General features: G+C 50.1%; 2 protein-coding genes across 9 annotated transcripts; both read left to right on the top strand.

Moving 5' to 3' along the window:
• The first annotated feature begins 168 nt into the window (after nt 1-168).
• On the top strand, nt 169-4,005 carry LOC120640669 (formin-like protein 6). Of its 8 annotated transcripts, none has more exons than XR_005661949.1 (5): nt 169-649; nt 906-2,718; nt 2,806-2,906; nt 3,079-3,404; nt 3,486-4,005. XR_005661949.1 is itself a non-coding variant. In XM_039916573.1 (3 exons), exons 1-3 carry the CDS (start codon nt 216-218, stop codon nt 1,419-1,421), a joined length of 651 nt encoding a protein of 216 aa, XP_039772507.1. In that variant the 5' UTR covers nt 169-215; the 3' UTR covers nt 1,422-2,551. The 8 variants fall into 8 exon arrangements, 1 of the variants encoding a protein (XP_039772507.1); XR_005661954.1 differs by lacking the exon at nt 3,486-4,005 and having other exon boundaries at nt 906-1,005; nt 2,385-2,718; nt 3,079-3,286; XR_005661952.1 differs by lacking the exon at nt 3,486-4,005 and having other exon boundaries at nt 906-1,005; nt 2,367-2,718; nt 3,079-3,286.
• A 10,984-nt stretch (nt 4,006-14,989) lies between these two features.
• LOC120640668 lies at nt 14,990-18,447 on the top strand. The gene is made up of 2 exons (XM_039916572.1): nt 14,990-15,967; nt 17,065-18,447. The coding sequence occupies exons 1-2, from the start codon at nt 15,032-15,034 to the stop codon at nt 18,190-18,192; spliced, it is 2,064 nt and encodes a 687-aa protein (XP_039772506.1). The 5' UTR covers nt 14,990-15,031; the 3' UTR covers nt 18,193-18,447.
• Nucleotides 18,448-19,389: the final 942 nt, after the last annotated feature.

The following is a 19,389-nucleotide window of genomic DNA, read 5'->3' as shown; positions in this document are numbered from 1 at the left end:
CGGAGTACTCGAGTGCAAACATTGTTCACACGGGCACAATCTATCGAGATTATTATCATCATGGTCTATAAAGTTTTGGCACTTTTTATGTCAGTCATGCAAGATTATAGTTTTTTTTAAGTTGCAGCATTATTATGTTTATAAATTATCATATGTTGGAGTGCCGCCGCTAACGTCGCGGCACCCATCGCCTTCGCCCTCCGCTCACCCCGCCGATGAGGACCCTGTTTCCTCCCCTTCCTCCCGTGCTGGGCCTCGCCCAGGTGCGCCGCCGCGTCCCCCCGTCTCCTCTGCCGCCGCCGCGATGGGAGCGGTGTCACTTCTTGAGGCCCCCCGCGCTCCACCCGTCAGGCCGCGCGCACTCAAGCTCGCCCGCCCTGCCCGGGTCATCGTCGTCTCCCGCAAACCCTTCCGCATCGACCGCATCCACCCTCTGCCATCCGGTGCGACTACCACTTCCCCACTCTTCTGCATCTGTAGCATCGGCCGCCATCCCCATGCGCCGGCGCATCCCAGCGTGCGTCACCAGATCTGGCCCTCATTTGGAGTCTGTCCTTCGTGAAGACCCTGGCGCTGCACCACCCACATCTGCGCAGGCATGCCTCGAAGGACTGAATATCCCTCCTCCTTCTGTTCGTTCTGTTTCTAGGTGTAAAGTTTCAGCTGGTTTCCTGATGCACAAATTTGCATTAGTTTGTTGGAGGATTTTTATTTGGTTTGGATAGTTGGAATCTATACTGAGTTCTTGGTAACCTGTATGCTTGAAAGTTGATAAAGAAAACCCCCTTCTACAATGGTAAAAAAAGGGCATCAGGATTTCCTCCTATATTCATGTTTCTGATTGATGAATACATTACAGACTCCAAATGAGTTGTTATATTTTTCTTCTTTGCACACTTCTGCAGAGAGTATTTTGAGGGGGCCAGCTCCCAAAAGGAAGAAAATGGTTCTGACGTGAGTGATGACAAACCAGGAAGAGAGTGGCTACATAGGCAGGGCACTGTGGTATATCTGCGCTCTCATTCTTGTTCCATCCAAACTCCAAAGCTGCCAATGGGGTATTCCAGTTCTCACTTTGTGCACAGAATTTCTTTTCCCGATATAGTTTAGCAACAGTACAGTACTGCAAATATAAGGTAGCCTGAGTTGGCCGAGCCTATAGCAGTGGCGGAGCCTCGTGAGGACCATACGGGGCTCCTGCCCCCCCTTCGCCAGGACAAATGCACCCAGCAAACATCTAAATTTGCATGCCTGCATGTCTTCTAAACATCCATCCGATTGCAGCGGCTCGCTGTCGCTCGCCTAAGAGCAAGTACAACAAGCGTCTTATAGCTCTTTGTTTGCTTATGTGGCACAGAGAGAAAAGCAAAAAGTTGGAGCAGAGGCTCTTGTTTAAGAGCCGCCTCTTCACACGCTCCTAGGCAGCGAGAGTAAATGAAGTGGAAAGAGAAAGACAGAGAAAATGATCATGGACCCACGGAAAGAGACAAAGTGAAAGACAATTTATTATATGAGTCATTTTATAGGTGTCTCTTATAAACTTAAGAGACAATAACGGGCTCTATTATTGGACATGCTCTAATGCATTGATGCCGACACACCTTCGTGTGCTTGCCTTGTCGTGACACTACCACCAACCAATCTACATGCTCAGCTAGCCTCCATGCACCACTGTGCTCGAGAGATGCTACAACCGCAAAGCCTGTGCTCACAGCTCTTGCACTCCCTGGACCGCTGCAGGTCCTTATCCGTTTGTTATGTGTGATTTTTTTGTTTCTTCTCAAGAGTTATTGATGCATTAGGCTTGCTAGATGCGGAACTTGATTGAACTAATCATGGCTTTGCCAAATGGCCCCCCCTTGGTTTAACGTCACGCTCCGCCACTCTATAGGTGGTTCTAACATATACATGGATATATATTCTTTCTAGCATTCTATGTTGATCGATAAATTAACTTGCAATTGTTAGCCTTTTTTGCTATTGTAGCGCCTTATGCTTTAACAAAAGTTGGAGGTCAATGGTTCAAAGATGAGGCTCTTTTTTTCAATGTTCTCGAGCTCAAGTTGATTTCCAAAATTTGTTTCATCAGAATTAAAAGTACCTTTTCCAACTTTATTGTTTGCCCGGAGAAAAGGGGAGCAAGGGTAAAATCTACTGCTAAAATGTTAAATAAAATAGATTGAGTGTTATGTTATATGGGTATTGACTATTGAGCAGTCACTTTATCGAGTAAAATTAGTAGGCTATATAAATTCTAAATTCAAGAAGAACTTTTATGTTCAGGATCCTTAGGCTCAGACTGGATAATATCTTTTGTTCTCCTATTTTCTAATTTTTTGTTTTGCTTTCTTGTATTCTTATGCTAGCTACGGCTCAACCAACAGCTGATGGACAATGTGAATCTTCAGTCATGGAACAAAATGCTCTCACAAAATGTAACCTTGGTGAAAAATCAAAGGGTGGTGCAATAAGTCATGCTAAATCTTGCCCCTCCCAATTTCTGGAGACCAACATAGCAAAGCAACACCATCTTAGTGGTTACAAAATCCAAGAGTTCAGGGAAAAAGATATCTTTAATCACTCGAATTCCTCTGCCTTCTCAAGGTGCTTCATGCTGATTAAATTTTGCTAGCTCATTTAGTTACCCCAAGATGGAGAGCTAGGCAAGTTGCAGATTGATATAGGCAAGTTCATGGCTAGAAAGCCTATTTGGAGCAGGTCAGCGTGCACCTTTGATTGCTTCAGTATTATGACCACTTGAAACGTATCAGTTTGCTCTAAACCAACTGATGTGGGAATCAACAGACACGTGCCCATTTGGAGACCCAGCTGGCGGCTTCTTTAGCTTTGTAATCACCACAGGAGTACCAACAATGCCTACTGTCCTACATACGGTTTTTGGCAAGGTCAGTCGTCTATACCGGATTATTCTGAACTTGTAGAATTGCTTTTGTGAGCCTCAGCTTTATCCATTGAATTGATTGAAAAAATATGTGAATTTCTGTCTGATGAAAATTATTTGTTGACACTTTAGGTTTTAATGAAATCTCTTTCATGTTTTTTCTTCATTATATGCAGAGAGGCAGATGAATCTCGTACACGCGAGGTTTGTGAGAGCTTTCTAGGTCCTCCGATGGGCATGCTTGGCTCAGCATGGGATCCTGATGTTCTCGTAAGTCTGCATAACCAAAGCTCCTCGAGTCAGTTGGCTAGAGGAGTTGAGGTATGGTCGCCCTCATAAGGTCGCGAGTTCGAATTCCAACTGTGACGAATTTCCGCTTGTGGGAAAAAAAATCTCCCTCGCTGTGCTCGCCGCAAGGCTTGCCCTATCGGGCATGGGCCAGGGTTCGGGGGGTTTTTTCGCGGCCGGGTGAAGCCGTGTTGCTTCCTCTTAATGAAAAACGGTGGGGTCTGTTCACCCCTCCCGGCCGCGTTTTTTTCGTAAGTCTGCATACTAGACTCATCCTCTACATCTATGTTCACAGAAGATGCACCATTTCTATTCCATATAACCACGAGAGTTCATGAACTCTAAACCAGTACGTCTCAGTAGAAGTGCTTGGCGGGGTCATCGCACAGGGTGTACGGATTCTTGCTGTCATCGTCCTACTGGCTGCAGTAGCCGGCGGCGGCGAGGGTCTCGCAGCACGGCGCAGGCTCGGCGAACCTCCCTGGTGCCGGCACGTCAACGAGAGCGGCGAAGGGCGCATTGAGGTCGAGGAGGAAGGTGTGGACGTGCAGTTGGCCGGGTCGAGCCCGGCGAGCCCGGAGCAGGGCGCGTTGTGCTGCGCGGCGCCAGCGTTGGCGAGCGGGTCGCAGCCGCCGTAGTTGAGCGGCCGGGTGAAAGAGCGGCGTGCAGTGCAGCCCAGGAAGCAGTGTCCAGATGTTTGTGGAGTGAGGAAGTAGTGTCTTTATTCAGCTTATTCACTCATTTTGTTGCCAATCTCTGTGTACAGCTTATTCACTCATTTTGTTGCCCGTATAATAATAGTCGAAAATTGGTCTCATAGCACTGAAAGAAAGCGAGTTCCGGAAAATACCACTAAAAGACACCGGCCCCGTAAAATACCATCGAATGTGTGCGGCGTCATCTGAAAATAGCATTCCGTCACAGAAGCCGTTCGTCTACCTCACGGCTCATCTCTCTCAGTCTGCTCCCGGTCTCTATCCCCTCGTGCCGTTGTGCGCGCTCCCCGCGCCGCCTCTGCCCCGCTCCGAGCTGCAGCGCTCACGCTCGCCCACGCCCGCGCGCTCTCGGCGCTCTTCCGCCTCCTCCGCTCGCACGCCCCGCTTGTCTCCATACCCGCGCTCACCCTCATCGCCGGCGGCGGCACCGAGTGGAGTTAGGCGGGGCGTGGGGTTTCGGGAGCAGCAGCACTGGGCGGAGTTGGGCTCGGCTTGAGGCGGGCCGCTGCGCCCAGACCTTTCTTCGGCCCCGCCATGGCTAAGCCGCTAGTTGGCATGCGGAGTGCGGCGGCGGCACTCAGGGGGCGGCTCTGCTCTGCTCTCCTCCTCTCATGGTGACCGAGGCAAGCTCCTCTGCTCTGCTCGTTGTCGACGCGAACGGTTCGGCCTCCTGCTGCCCGTGGCTACTGCTGTTGCAGCGCCGCCGCGCCGTCGCCACGCTCGTCGACGAGCTCCAGCACGAGGCGGCGGTCCTCGACCTTCCTAGCGCCAACACCGACAATGGAAGGTAGGGGGACAGCAGGCGAGGAGGAGCACGAGCAGCGCAAGAACGCGGAGAAGCTCACCCCCGAGCTTGAACGGAAGGCGATGGTGTCAAGCGGCGGCGCGACGAGGTCTGGTGGCCGGCGGCGGCGAGCTCCGTCGGCGGCCCTACACGATGTGAGAGAGCGATAGATGAGTGAGGGGAAGTGCGTGCGACGCAAAGAGGATGGTGTGGGCGCGAGGAATCAAAGCGGGTCGTCTCACCGGCGGCGAAATCGACGGCGGTGGCGAGGGAACTCGGTGGTGGTGGCAGCGGCTAATGGAGGTCGGGGCTGGGATTTGAGCAGAGGCCAGCCGTAGCTTTTAAAGGGGAGGGAGAGAGGAGCGAGGCGCGCTCGGGAGCGGGATGCCGGGCTCCCGGCCGGTGCTCGCCGGCGACGTGGTGCCCGCCGGCCAGAGGCGAGGAGGGGGAGAAAGGGGAGAAGAACGAGCTGGAGGAGGACGGCAGCGCTGCACAAGGACGGATGCGCGGCCTCAGCGGCGCACCTTCGAGTGCGGCCCCAGCGTGCGGCCAGCACCGGAGCTTGGGCTCCTATGCGCGCGGTGGCCGGGAGGAGCTCGGCCTTGGTGTCCTTGGCCCGGAGCTTCAACTCCTGTGCGTTGGATGGTGCATGGCCGGGACGAAGGCCGTGAGCTACACGAACAGCTTCCGTGACGGAATGGTATTTTCAGGTAACGTCGCACACTTTTGATGATATTTTACGGAGCCAACATTTTTTAGTGGTATTTTCCGGAAGTCGCCTTCTTCCTGTGCTATAAAACCAATTTTCCCTAATAATAGTTAGTCTTGTAATCACTGCTTGTACAACAACAGACAGTGGTATACAACTTATAATAGCCTCACAGTCAACAAAACTTGTTTTCCCTGAATAGCGTAACAAAACGCGTCGTGAGTTATATAAGGCTAAGAAAGGATAAGTATTATATGAAAGTTTGAGTGTAGATACCAATGAATCTGAAAATGTAACTGTTGTCCGTGCTTTGTGAATTATTGTGAATTTTTTTTGCTGCCCGTAGCAACGCACGGGCACGATCCTAGTATTTTAAAACAAGGCCAATGATATATTTTTCCTGGTCGAAAGCATAGCTCTTGTGCAATATACAAAGTATGTAATTAAGGATGTGTTTGATTGAGATGTAGTTTTTGAAAAGTTGTTGTGAGCTGTAGACTATGGAGAAACTAATGCGGGTTGTGGATTGTGAAGAAGTTCAAAAGTCCGGGAGGGTAATTGTTTCTTAGTTGCCTACCTAAACATTAGGTAAAAGTAAAGGGAGCAGCTTTCAATTTTGTACTAGTGGATAAGCAATTTTGGCAAAAAGCAGCTTTGAAAAGCCAGTGTATTTGATTGGTTTTAACTTTTTAAATAACAAAAACAAAATAGATTTAAAAGCATAACCAAACCCTGTCAGGAAAGAAAAGTATATCCCAATGCTCTAACAATCCACTTTGTCCGCTTACAAATTCTCGACAAAGAATTTGTGTAGGGAGTCAAGTGGATAAAAGTTAATAGTACAAAGTGGTAAAATTGAAATTTTCATTCCATGACAACACCATAATTATTTAGATTTTTAAACTGAATATACTTCTTTTGATGATGACATATTCAGTCTCTTTGCTTTTCCTTCAATCCTGCATAGCATGGGCACAAGCACAACCTCATCAGTAGTGGTGGGCCTAGTGGCAGTATGCACTAGCCTTTTCCATTTTCTATCGTTTGCTACTGGCATGACGCAGCAAGGAACGTGTTACGTGGAAATTGGGGAGGATGAACATTGCTCAAAGTCATCGTCATTTTATTTTAAGAATACAATTGCCTATAGCTTGTTTTTCAAAAGGAAATAAAATTGATTGCAAATAAATATTTTTTATAAGAGACGATATATCTGTTGTTTGATGCTCTGTGTAGTGTTTGCATACATATCGCAAATCATCACGATGCTCAAAAGTTACCAACTATTCTATAAGAAAATCCAGCAATTTAGGGGCGGGGGATCCAGATTCCTAAGAATTCAGTAGTGTTCAACTGTTCGTGCTTTAAGCCCTATTTATTTATTTGAACTTCTAACTATTTGTGGACCATTAGCTTTTGGATCTTCAAAAGTCAAATGCTCTCAAAAGCTAGAGGCAGACGCAACCTATCATAAGCTTTTCAGCTTCTAGCTTTTAGATTTTTAAAATTCCCAAAAGTAGTAATCCAAAATCTCGGAAGCTAAAACAAACAGAACCTTTGGATTGCAGGATTGCATTGTCCATGGAACTGCATCTTGATATAGTTTGGTTTCGAAGAAAGTTCTCAGGAAGTTGTGTGCCTTTTTTTTTAAATTGCGATAGTTTGGTTCCATGGAACTGCTCGAACTCAAGTGGTAGGGGCTCAGCAGGGTAACGGGGATTAGAGTAAGAAGAGAATTCGGGAAAGAGGATAGTAAGACTCTGTTTAGTTCTAAAAAAAAAATTCTACAGTACTCGTCTCGTCACATCGAATGTTCGGACACATGCATAGAGCATTAAATGCAGTTTAAAAACAATAAATTATTACACAGTCTAACTGATTAGCGCGAGATGAATTTTTTAAGCCTAATTAGTCTATAATTAGACATTATTTGTCAAGTAACAACGAAATGTGCTACAGTATCAAAATCAACAACTTTTCACCAATTAAACATGACCTAAAAATTTGGGGAACGGCAGAGGTTGGATTAACGGGGAAAAGTGTTTGTTCTTGTTACATGCATTGTCTCTGCTCTCCTCTCCACAAGTACATATACTAGACTAGTTCTTCCGGACTGACTACTCTACTGTTGGGCCTCCTAACAATAAGCAGCTCGCGACAGCTGCGATATCGGATGGCTTATCATGTGCAGAAGGATTACTAACATTATAAAGTACACTTTAGTTCGGTGAAATTTTGCTGATTAGCCAAAACACAATTGCAGCATCCATATACATTCTACCTATGCTTTAATTTATTTCACCCTTTGCTTGATTACTACTTCCACAACTTTTGTTATTAAAATCGGTTCCATTTTTTACTCTGAAGTTTCTTTCCAATACATTTTGCCCAAAAGTTATGCACACATAAACTGTGTGCGAAGCTTCGGTGACAACATGCTCGTGGGTGCTTGTGATAAAAAAGGTTATGCGTAAAAGTTATTTGCAAAACTTCTCTAGCAACATTGTTGCAAAAAAAAATCCTAAAAATTGTACATAAAAATATGCATAAAAGTTATATACATAAGTTTATAACTTTGAAACAAAAAGTGACGGAAAATAAAACTTCCAAAAAAAGAAAGTGTGAGTGTTGTGAGAGTCCCTTGGCAAGCGTGCACTAAAAAATCCCCAATTGAGAAATTGTCTAAAGCTGCTGAACAAATCACTAAATCTAAACTTAATAGCCCCAATTTCGAAATTTGGAGAAAATTAGGTAATTCATTTAAACTTGCATGCTTCCAGTGAATCCCTGGAATTGTATAGGATCCATTGTATTAACAATTTATAATTGACCATAGTTTACCAAACGTGGCAGGATTTACAACGCACCATTTTTTCTCTTTTTTTCTTTTTCTTAGTGAAAGGAAGCAGAAAGCTTCCAGTGAATCCTCTATGGGTAAGTTTCAGACGCAAGCCCAGGCAGTGGCCTTTTAGCCCAGTAGTAACTGGGATGTGCGTTGTGATCCAGGCCTACGAGCATTCGGGCTTCGGCAAGTTGGGCTAAGCCAGTCTAGTGGATTGCTAGGTCAGTATCGATGAAGAAACCATGACTTGTGGAAAAGAGAAGGTGAGGATATAATTAATAAATAGAAAGAATTGGGTACTAGTTTATGAGGAATTCTGTATACCACTATCTCTTATTTAATAGAAACTAGCTCTTAAAAAAATGGAAGTACACCTTGTGTTCGTACTTCGTACAGTATCAAAAATCCGTAACACCAGCTTGCACCATACTAGTACGTCCATACGCAACACCGTACCACCAGGCACTGTTGTTTGAATGTTTTGCCAAAAGAGCTAGTACTAGTCAAGGACAAACTAACATTGTGTGGGGATAAAGATGATTGTTGCCTTGAAGTTGTTTTTCAATTTGTTTCGCTTAATGAGTTTTCCAATTGTATTCGGACGCCTGCATTCATGTGTGGCTCTACGGTCGTCTACATCTATGTGCTACACTTTTTTTTAGAATAATAGATTTTCCCGCTTTATTTGAAAGAAATAAAGCACAAAGTATTGTGTTTAAACAGTAGATTCAGCGTGTTTTAGGCACACCCGCCTGACAGATTAGCGACAACAGGTCGACATTCAAAAAAGGGAGAGCAAGATCTTCAGAGATCGCTTCCGTGATGGCGGCGCTGGACACTCCCCCAACTGATAGCACGAAACTGGATGATGCTGGCTCCTGAGATCCATGTAGTTGTAGAGGTTGACGTATATTGAACTCTAGCACTTCCAGAGCATGCATCAGGTCCGACGGATGCTCCTCCTTGCATATCACTTGCCAATTTCTCAGCGTCCCCAGAATCTTGTGGAGCAGCACCCTCTCGTCGCGCCATTTTTTTGCCTGAAAATAAAGATCATTGCTGAGTTTCCACGAGCACCATATAAGCGCAACACAGTTCATATTCAAAACGTAGTGATTGTTGTTACTTAGCCACCATCTAGCAACAGACTCATAATCAGAGCCCAAAGCAATGTCAAAAATGTCTGAAAGATGCTTCCACGGCTACAACACACTCAAAGAAGAGGTGATGAGTAGTTTCAGGTTCATTGCAGAAGAGGCACCTTAAGTCCTCAACATGTCTTCTTTTAGCTAGATTAGTTCTATTTAGAATTTTATTATTGGACAAAAGCCAAAGGAGGATATGAATTCTTGGAGGCATAGATAACTGCCAAACAGCAGAGGTATGTATTGGAAGAATCCCTCTAAAGCTAATAGTTTTGTACATACTTTGTACAGAGAACTTGTTGCTGCCATCAAAGGCCCAGCAAATGGAATCGCAATCCTCACTAAAGGAAATGGATTCAGCAATGGATACTAAGTCAAACCAGGATAGCATAAGTCTGATGGAAACCCTTCTCCTAAAGGTGATCATAAGATCACTCCCATCCCAGACATCAGCGATGCTAACATTTTTTATTTGAAATAATACAGAGTTCCCAAAACTAGATAGCAAGGCTGCAGTCACCAAACCAATGATCTTCCCAAAATCTTATAGATTTGCAATCGCCCACCTTCCATCTAACCCCAAGCATAGCTGCTTTGCTAGCCCATAAAACTCCTTTCCAAAAAGGAGAAGCGCCAATTTCAGGACAACAAAAAATATTAGATTTATCTATCTTATATTTTGTCGTGGTGCTGCAAACCACGGCCGGGTGGCGGAAGGCACCCGCCCTAGCCCAGAGGGTGTGTACTCGGGGGTTAGCTAGTCTTAGTTCGATCTCACTCAAGAACACGAGGAACACAGCAGGATTTAGAGTGGTTCGGGCCGCCGGAGCGTAATACCCTACGTCCACTGTGTGTTGTATTGCCTTCCCACGAGAGTGAGAAGTTTGCTAGAGCTTGAGTCTGGATTGTGGAGATCGTGTGTGAACCTGTGTTCTAGCGGGCGTGCTCTCCCTTTTATATGTCCAAGGGGAGCACGTACACTGAGCGGGGCCCCGACATGTGGACCCGGCGATGTATTATAAACTACACTTTGGCCTTCAATGGCTCAGATCCGGAGATCTTGTCGTCGGCTTCTGTGCGTAGCTTCTGACCAGGGATGGTCTTGAGTTGTCCTGTCAGAGTAGAGTCTAGCCTTTGCAGTCGCGCGTCGAGGTCACGATGAAGCGCCGAACTACTGACTCAGTCCACTGTAGCAGCGTGCACTGTTGCTTCAGTCAGTAGCTGGTCATCATGACTCGTCGCTCATGCGCGCAGCGCTGAGTCTTTAATGCTTGTCTCGGTATCTGGCGATCCACAGTGTGGACTGACAAAAACTGCCCCGTGCCCAGAGGCAGCAGATCCCGCCTCAACCACTCGCACTTAATGCGGGTGGGTGAGGGAGCTTCCAGCGGAAGGCTGGCGCCCGCGCCCGCGTCTGCGTGACACGTGGCGGCTCCGGACCCCACCCGAGCAGCTTGCTGAGCCGAGAGCTCACGGGGGTCCGGATAGGCACGTGGAGGTCCCGGACCTGCCTGCGGGAGTCCGGATGGCACGTGGAGGTCCCGGACCCGCCTGCGGGGGTCCGGGTCCGCGGCCACAGGTGTTGAGCATTTCCACCTCTGGGACACGTGGTGACACCGGACCCGTCCCCAAACGGGAAGCGGGTCCGGGACCGTTGGTCCGGTGAGATGGAGCCGGAACCCAGGAGTCCGGCTGCTCAGCTCCTTAGGGCGTAGTTACGGATAACTACGCGAGTCTTGGCACAGTAGGAGTGGGTACCCCAGTTGTAGGGTACCGACAGTGGCCCCCGGGCCCGCCTCGGGAGAGGCAACGAACCCGCAGGTGGGGCCACTACTGTGAGCAACTTGGCTGCTTCTGGCACCCAGCGGTGCGCGCCGCAAGGGTCTTGCCCTGCATCGTCCATCCTTTGGGTCACCTGCTGCATCATCACGTTTGGACCTGCACATGACTCAAGGTAGATGCTTAGTAGCGTGCCCACGGGTCCCAAATCCTGTTGGCTGTAATCCTTTGAGATGGATAGCTAGGTTCAGTGAACGAAGCTCAAGGGGCCGGCCTTTAGGTTAAGAGGAAGTCCGGACCTCCAGGTTCCCAGTCCTAGGTACTACGGCACTCATTCACAGGAGGTGGTGCGTGCAGGCTTAGGGTACGGAACCAGGCTAAGCGGCTACACGGCTCCGGACCTCCCCGGAGAATGAGTGCGCTTCCCTGAACCTGCAGGTTCCCAGGGGTCCGAACCCCTCTCTTCCATGAGGGGTCTCGAGCTAAGTCACTAACTAGCCAACTCAATTCGGACCACAATCACCGCACAAGAGTAAGAAGCCACGTGGGGGTTAGCGCAAACAGAATGCGTAAATTGAAATTGGAATGTAACATCCTTAGAGGCGAACTGAGGATAAACTTTTCCTTTATAACTAGATGTACATGAGATGTGCGATGTAAGCCAGAACACGGGTTTATGAGGCCGGAGCTGTCCGGACCTCCGGGCCCCCAGTCTTAGGTACTACGGTACTCGCCCTAGGGAGGTAGAGCATGCAGGCTTAGGGTACGGAACCAGGCTAAGCGGCTACACGGCACCGGACCTCCCCGGAGGGTGAGTACGCTTCCCTGAACCTGGTTCGCAGAGGTCCAGACCCCTCCACGGGGGAGGCTCACCGGACTGGACCACACGGAAGTACTACCTAGTTACAAAGGAAAATGTTTTATTCCCTGCTGGGCCTCTAAGGGTAGGACTTACAGAGATGTAGAGTCGGGGGTGCGACCGGAGTCGGCTTTCCGCCGGAGAGAGCCACCAGAGTCGGCTTAGTGCGACCGGAGTGGGCTTGGTGCGACCGGAGTCGGCTTTCCGCCGGAGCGGGCTTGGTGCGACCGGAGTCGGCTTTCCGCCGGAGCGGGCTTGGTGCGACCGGAGTCGGCTTTCCGCCGGAGAGAGCCACCAGAGTCGGCTTCCTCTCATGAGTGAGGTATGCTGTGAGCTGGGATTTGTCGCTCCGCCGCTCGCAGCTTGTGAGGGGGCCCTTGACGGGTGCCCTGACTCTTGCCGGCGGGCGGCGCGCGCCGCCGCCAACGGTGGCTGCTCCACAGGCACAGTTGCCCCTGGAGCAGGAACGCGAGAGGCATGTGGCGTGGAGGACGCCACCCCCTCCGTCATCTCCACGTCGTCCACGCGAACCATGGGGACGAAGAAGATGATGAAATGCGACCAGCTAGCCCCCCTACCTGGCGCGCCAAATGTCGTGGTGCTGCAAACCACGGCCGGGTGGCGGAAGGCACCCGCCCTAGCCCAGAGGGTGTGTACTCGGGGGTTAGCTAGTCTTAGTTCGATCTCACTCAAGAACACGAGGAACACAGCAGGATTTAGAGTGGTTCGGGCCGCCGGAGCGTAATACCCTACGTCCACTGTGTGTTGTATTGCCTTCCCACGAGAGTGAGAAGTTTGCTAGAGCTTGAGTCTGGATTGTGGAGATCGTGTGTGAACCTGTGTTCTAGCGGGCGTGCTCTCCCTTTTATATGTCCAAGGGGAGCACGTACACTGAGCGGGGCCCCGACATGTGGACCCGGCGATGTATTATAAACTACACTTTGGCCTTCAATGGCTCAGATCCGGAGATCTTGTCGTCGGCTTCTGTGCGTAGCTTCTGACCAGGGATGGTCTTGAGTTGTCCTGTCAGAGTAGAGTCTAGCCTTTGCAGTCGCGCGTCGAGGTCACGATGAAGCGCCGAACTACTGACTCAGTCCACTGTAGCAGCGTGCACTGTTGCTTCAGTCAGTAGCTGGTCATCATGACTCGTCGCTCATGCGCGCAGCGCTGAGTCTTTAATGCTTGTCTCGGTATCTGGCGATCCACAGTGTGGACTGACAAAAACTGCCCCGTGCCCAGAGGCAGCAGATCCCGCCTCAACCACTCGCACTTAATGCGGGTGGGTGAGGGAGCTTCCAGCGGAAGGCTGGCGCCCGCGCCCGCGTCTGCGTGACACGTGGCGGCTCCGGACCCCACCCGAGCAGCTTGCTGAGCCGAGAGCTCACGGGGGTCCGGATAGGCACGTGGAGGTCCCGGACCTGCCTGCGGGAGTCCGGATGGCACGTGGAGGTCCCGGACCCGCCTGCGGGGGTCCGGGTCCGCGGCCACAGGTGCTGAGCATTTCCACCTCTGGGACACGTGGTGACACCGGACCCGTCCCCAAACGGGAAGCGGGTCCGGGACCGTTGGTCCGGTGAGATGGAGCCGGAACCCAGGAGTCCGGCTGCTCAGCTCCTTAGGGCGTAGTTACGGATAACTACGCGAGTCTTGGCACAGTAGGAGTGGGTACCCCAGTTGTAGGGTACCGACATATTTAGAATCTACAAATTTCCTTCAGATCAAACACACTAGAATTCTATGTGCTACACTTGTCATTACATACTACAGAACTAGGTAGTACTATGGAAATGTATTCATGACAAATTCTAGAATAATGAGCAGAGCTAGGGAGGTTCGGCAACTGGAACGAGCAATCAATCTCACCTATTAGCATTAGTTGTGTTTATTTCAACACACTAGAATTCTTGTAAAGCCTGTACATTTCATTTTCACATCCTACCAATTCTAAATGTTTTCACCTTGTTTATTTGTCGTAGTACAGACTATTAAGTAATACAGTGAAGTTGTCTAGTATAGTATTTGGCTAAGACACTACGTAACAGTAATTTGTCATTAGCAAGTGTAATTGCCGTTCTGAACTACGTACGCTCTCCTTAGCTTAGCGCTGGATCACCCAATTTCATGCTGGAAAAAAAGATGCTGCATTGTGGGACAGAGAGATAGGCCTTCGTTCTGCTCACACGGTCACATCCCAACCTGGCAACGGCCGGCTCTCCTCCATATATCCCGCCGCCGCGTCGCAATCATGGTTCACCAAACCGGTGGGAACCGGTCCGGTTTGGGTCCGGTTTCGGTTTGGGCAGGTATCAAACCGGCCCAAATTCAAAATTTAAATTTGAATTCAAAAAAATGAAAAATTCTAAAAAAATTTCTAAAAATACTTCAAGGTGCGACGAATCTAATGGTGTCAAATTTTCTCAAAAATTTGTTCATTTATTATAGTTTGCGGGGATTTGAAGTTAAACAAAAAAGCGTGCATATAAAAGTATACAAATATAATGTAAAAGTAGTACAAAAGAGGGTTGTAGGGTTCATTTAGGCTAAAATATGTTATACAAATATTTATTTAGTATACTTTGCGGGTATTTGAGTTTAAACCAAAAAAGAAATTTTTTTTTGAATTTGGCCAGTTATTAGTCAAACCGGCCGGTTACCGGTCAAACCGAACGATAAGCCGGTCGGAACTGGTTGAACATGCGATTTTGAATTTAATTTTGAATTTGACCGATTTCCACCAGTTTTCAGTCAAACCGGTCCGATAAACCACTACCGGACCGCGCCGGTTTGATCGGACCGGTCGGTTTATTTAGCCCTGGTGGCAACTAGCAACGGCCCCTCCTCGCCAAATCCCCAATTCGCCTCCGCGCCCCCTTGCCGCCAAAAGCCGTAACAACCAAATCCCCAAACCCCTTTCCCTCCCCCCCCCCCCCTCTTTCTCTCTCTCTCTCCTCCCCCGGCCAAGAAGAGGCCAGGAGCGCAAGAAGCAGCGGCGCCACGTACGCCGCCCATGGACTGGTCGGAGGAGGGGCTCAACGAGGAGGAGCAGCCGTCGCTGCGCAGGCGGCGGGGCGCGAGGCCGCGTTCTCCGCCCGGAGGCCGGCCCTCGCCTGACCCGGCCGCCCAGGCCTCGGGGTCCAGCTCGCCGTCTTCCCCGCGCGGCGGCCGGACCCCGGCGCGCTCGAGGTCGCCCTCGCCGCCCCGCGTCGGGATCGTGGCGACGAGGCTGGGCACCTCGGTGCGGACGACCCGGAGGGCGTCGCCGCCGCCAAGAACGCCCGATGCCCCCGCGGGCGCCGGCGGCGGGGACGACACCGGCGTCGAGGAGATCATCGCCAAGTTGTGGGACGTGCTCCCCTCGCCCGCTACGGCGCAGGATGACGCCGAGACGAGCGCCACGGGCTCCTCTGGCTCCGGAGGAGCTCCAGGAGGCGAGGCGGGCGAGGACGGGGCGGGGGGCTCCATCGGCTTCTCGTTCCAGGAGCTCGAGGCGCCGCCGGGCGTCGACGGGGCGGAGGTGCTCGACGCCTTCGCCGGCTCCGAGGAGGCGAGGAAGGGTAAGGGCAAGGCCAAGGCCGAGTTCTTGGAGGACACCATGGGCGCCGACACCGGGCCCAGCTTCAGGACCGAGGCGATCAAGGCGGAGCTCGTCGCCAACCGCCGGGTGCTCGACCTCGAGGGGCTCGAGCGGTGGATGCGCAGGACGGAGGAGGTCTCCGAGCTGGAGTGGTTCGCGGGCCTGTGCTGCGACGAGGGGAACCCGGTGCCGCGGATCGAGCTCTTCGAGTGCGCGTTCCGGGCGCTGGGGAACGCGTCCGCCGGCGAGCTGCACCACGGCGCCGACGCCAGGAGGCGCTGGATCGGCCCGGTGGTCGTGCCCCAGTTCTTCGTCTGCCCTGTCTCCAACAAGATCATGGAGAACCCGGTGGTCATCGCCTCCGGAAAGGTGCCCCGAATCTTTCCTCTGCTCTGCTCTGTTTTCTGTCGTTCTTATCCTGATTCCGTGATGCGATTTTTGTTCTGGAGCGCTTGTTCGTGGAGAATATCTGCTTGTTTCGTAGTGTTACTTGGATCACAGATACATTTCCTTGGAACTTGGCACAACAGTTCGGACTGACTGCAATGCAATTCTGATAATCATGCTATTCTGAACATGTTCAGGTTTTGTGGTAGTTAGTGAAGCTTCCTCTGATGTTAGCAATTTGGATTCATTGCAATGTGCCAATCTGAAAATTTCGCTATGTCTGAAATTGTTCGGGTTGTGGTAGTTAGAGAAGATTACTCTGCATCATATCAGTAAAATCTTGGAAGATCTACACTAAAGATTTTCTAGTTGTTTCATGGTCGATCAGAACCATTTTCTTGGATCTTGCAATCACTTCAGATTCTGAAAAATGTTGCATGCCTGAATTTGCTATGGTTTACTGTTGGCTAGAGAAATAGATGCTCTGATGGCAGCACTATTGTTTTAGAAAAATCCATGATGCTGTTGTCTGTATATATTCAAGAATTGCTTCCACTCTGTCAGGTCACAACATGCAGAATTTTTTGCACAGCAGCTGGTTTCCACTATGAAATCTTGTTTTAAGTTGTTGTGTCAACCTGTTAGGGTATCACATGCTGTAAGTTTGTATCACAGGCATTTCTGGATCATAGGACGCCCCACCCAAGGATCAAAGATCTTATACTCCTGTATATTTTGATTTTTAGAAACATAATCTCAATGTGTGTTCTGTAGATCATCATCACTATGAGTTAATTTTCAGTAAAAATGGAACATCCCACCTGATTTTGATCGGATAAATTTATTTCTTCATTGTCTTGCACACTGTTTGGTCAATCTAATCTAATCAGAACAGTCTTGCCTATTTTGTTCATATGCATTAGTTAATGTTACTCATCTACGAGTTACCTTCCTGATTACTATTACTCTTACTACTTTGTTTAGTTTCAGTTACTGAACAGTAACTCCAAGATGTTCTTCTAAAACTTCATTTCTTTCTGCATTCAAATCTCTGATTGCAAACTCTTCATTGGCTGCAGACAGTTGATCGTTCAGCACTGGAGGAATGTCGGAAGGAACACAGACGCATCTGCCCTGTCACCGGCGAGGTTCTGACGCACACCATGTTCATCCCCAACATCCTCATCAAGCTCTGCATCGAACGCTGGCGTGCAGCAAACAAAATTCCAGGCGTAACGGCAACCGCAGATCCACCTGCCATTTCCCCCGAGTTGGAAGCCCTGTTCATGCAAGTCACCCTGATGCTCCGCTCCCCTGGAAGCTCCAAAGAAGTTCGCGACGCGCTGATTCTCCTCCGCGTGCTGCTCAACGAGGAGAGATCAGCAGTGCACCTGATCGGCAGCCACCCCGGGACGATCGCGAAGCTCGCCTCCATCCTGCCGGAGACGTGCCTGGACCCCGACCCTGAACTGGACGACATCATCGTCGAGGTCATGGAGAAGGCGGCATCCTACGGCCCCAACAAGGCGGTCTTCGGAGACGACCGGTACGCCATCCCGGTGCTGATCGCGAGGGCACTCCTGGGGCCAGTGCCGATGCGAGCCAGGTGCGCCCACATCCTCGGCCTGCTGGCCGACGACCACTACAACAAGATCAAGATCGGCGAGCTCGGAGGCTTCGCGCCGCTGGTCGAGCTGCTCCGCGTCGGAGACAAAGGCGCCAAGACGACGGCGGCGAGGGCGATCGCCAGCCTCTGCGAGGCCCGGGAGAACCGGAGCAGGTTCCAGCGGGAGGGGGTGGTGGACGCCGCCATCTCGGCGCTGCGGAGCGACGGGCTCATGGCTGAGGCCGAGGCCATCCTGCGGCAGACGAGTACAGGCTCGTACGACGCCGTGGAGGAGGTCATCTTCAAGCTCCAACCATTCCAGGGCGAGGAGATGTGCGAGAAGATGTCCTCGCGCCTTTGGAGAGCCTTCGTTGTGAGTAACCCAGAAGACAAGCGCGACGTCGTCCCTTCCATGCCGGCCTCGAAGGAGATTTTGGAGGAGCCTTGGGCGTCAGAAGCCGAGAGGTCGTCGGCGTCCTCGGAGGGGTCTGCCGCCAATGAGAAGGCCCTGAGAAAGCAGACCAAGAAAGACGTCAAGATCATCGTCTCGTGGCTGCAGAGGAGGTGCTACTTCCCCCGGACGTACAGGTACAGGGATTGACCATTGCCTGCAGCTGGCGTGGCAGGCTCAGGCGTGAGTGACTGGATATAGCTGTTTCTTGACTTGGCAGGATGCATTTCCTCCTGTCTGTACATGGCAGTAGCTCAGCTGAAGCTAGATATGACCCTGAAATTCCTCAGAATGTCAAGCTACTGATTAGTAGGATTTGGATGTGCTTGCTGTAGAAGCCTGAGGGGTTCCGGATGGTCAGTTTTGTGACTCTGTAATAGTGTAATCAAATGCAATTTTGGAGTCCGGTGCCTGTCATGATATACATGCTGTTTTGGTTGTCATTTTGAGTTTGAAGCAGGGAGAGGCTGCTAGGCCTTTTGGTTTTACTGGAAAGCTACAAATTGTTAACATATAGTTATACTACCCATATGTTGAATGTCAGGGGTTGGATAAAATCGGTTTGTTTTGAAATTGTCATCATTGTAGATTTTTCAGTTGTGATGGGGCAGTCTTTTGAGAAGTGAAGTAATTTTGTGCGTCTGAAGTAATTTCTCTGTTTGATCAGTGAGCGCTGTGGGAGAAGTTGAGGATTCAGATGACATTGTGCACCGCACACGCACACTTGTAAGCCCATTAACTCCCTAATCTTTCGCAGATTGGATGCATGGACAGCATCTACAGACTGAACAAGTCCCAGAAGTGTAGTAGGATTAGAGGGGTGCCAGACTTTTAACATGAAAGCCGGCTACTTGGTTAATTCGTGTGCCACGTATACTGGGCGTGCACAAAACTTGGGTTTCCACTAGCTAGTGTTGCTGCGGCGGCCGGGGGACGTACTTGCGCGCCCACAGGTGCCGCCCGTTCACCATCAGCTTCACAAGCGGCCGCCCGCCGAGCACCGCCGCCGCCGTCGCCGCGCGCCGTAACACCACGCGCCCGTACGTCGGCGCCTCCCCCGCCGGGGCCTTCTCCATCATCACCTTCGCCACGCAGTCGTCGCCCCACCTCCTGCATTGTAGTAGGAAATGATAATGGCAAGTCTGAAATGATAATAATCTGGGCGTACTTCATTCAAGTGCGCAATGTGAATTCAAATGTATCAAATTAAACTGGTCAGTTGTCCCTTAACTTGGTAATGGCAGTCTGAAATGATAATTTCGGCGTACTTCATTCAAGTGCGTAATGTAAATTCAAATGTACATCAAACTCTGGTCAACTGTGCCTTAACTTGTTGCAATGCTGATG

The sequence above is a fragment of the Panicum virgatum genome, chromosome 7K (assembly GCF_016808335.1).
Source record: "Panicum virgatum strain AP13 chromosome 7K, P.virgatum_v5, whole genome shotgun sequence".
Lineage (NCBI taxonomy): Eukaryota > Viridiplantae > Streptophyta > Magnoliopsida > Poales > Poaceae > Panicum > Panicum virgatum.
This window is presented reverse-complemented; position numbering and strand designations above follow the sequence as displayed.

Coding starts and splice junctions, on each gene's coding strand:
- LOC120640669 (XM_039916573.1), top strand. CDS start 216: ATGAGGACCCTGTTTCCTCCCCTTCCTCCCGTGCTGGGCCTCGCCCAG. Junction 650..905: donor TCTGTTCGTTCTGTTTCTAG/GTGTAAAGTTTC, acceptor ACACTTCTGCAG/AGAGTATTTTGAGGGGGCCA. Junction 1,059..1,357: donor ACTCCAAAGCTGCCAATGGG/GTATTCCAGTTC, acceptor TATGTGGCACAG/AGAGAAAAGCAAAAAGTTGG.
- LOC120640668 (XM_039916572.1), top strand. CDS start 15,032: ATGGACTGGTCGGAGGAGGGGCTCAACGAGGAGGAGCAGCCGTCGCTG. Junction 15,968..17,064: donor TGGTCATCGCCTCCGGAAAG/GTGCCCCGAATC, acceptor CATTGGCTGCAG/ACAGTTGATCGTTCAGCACT.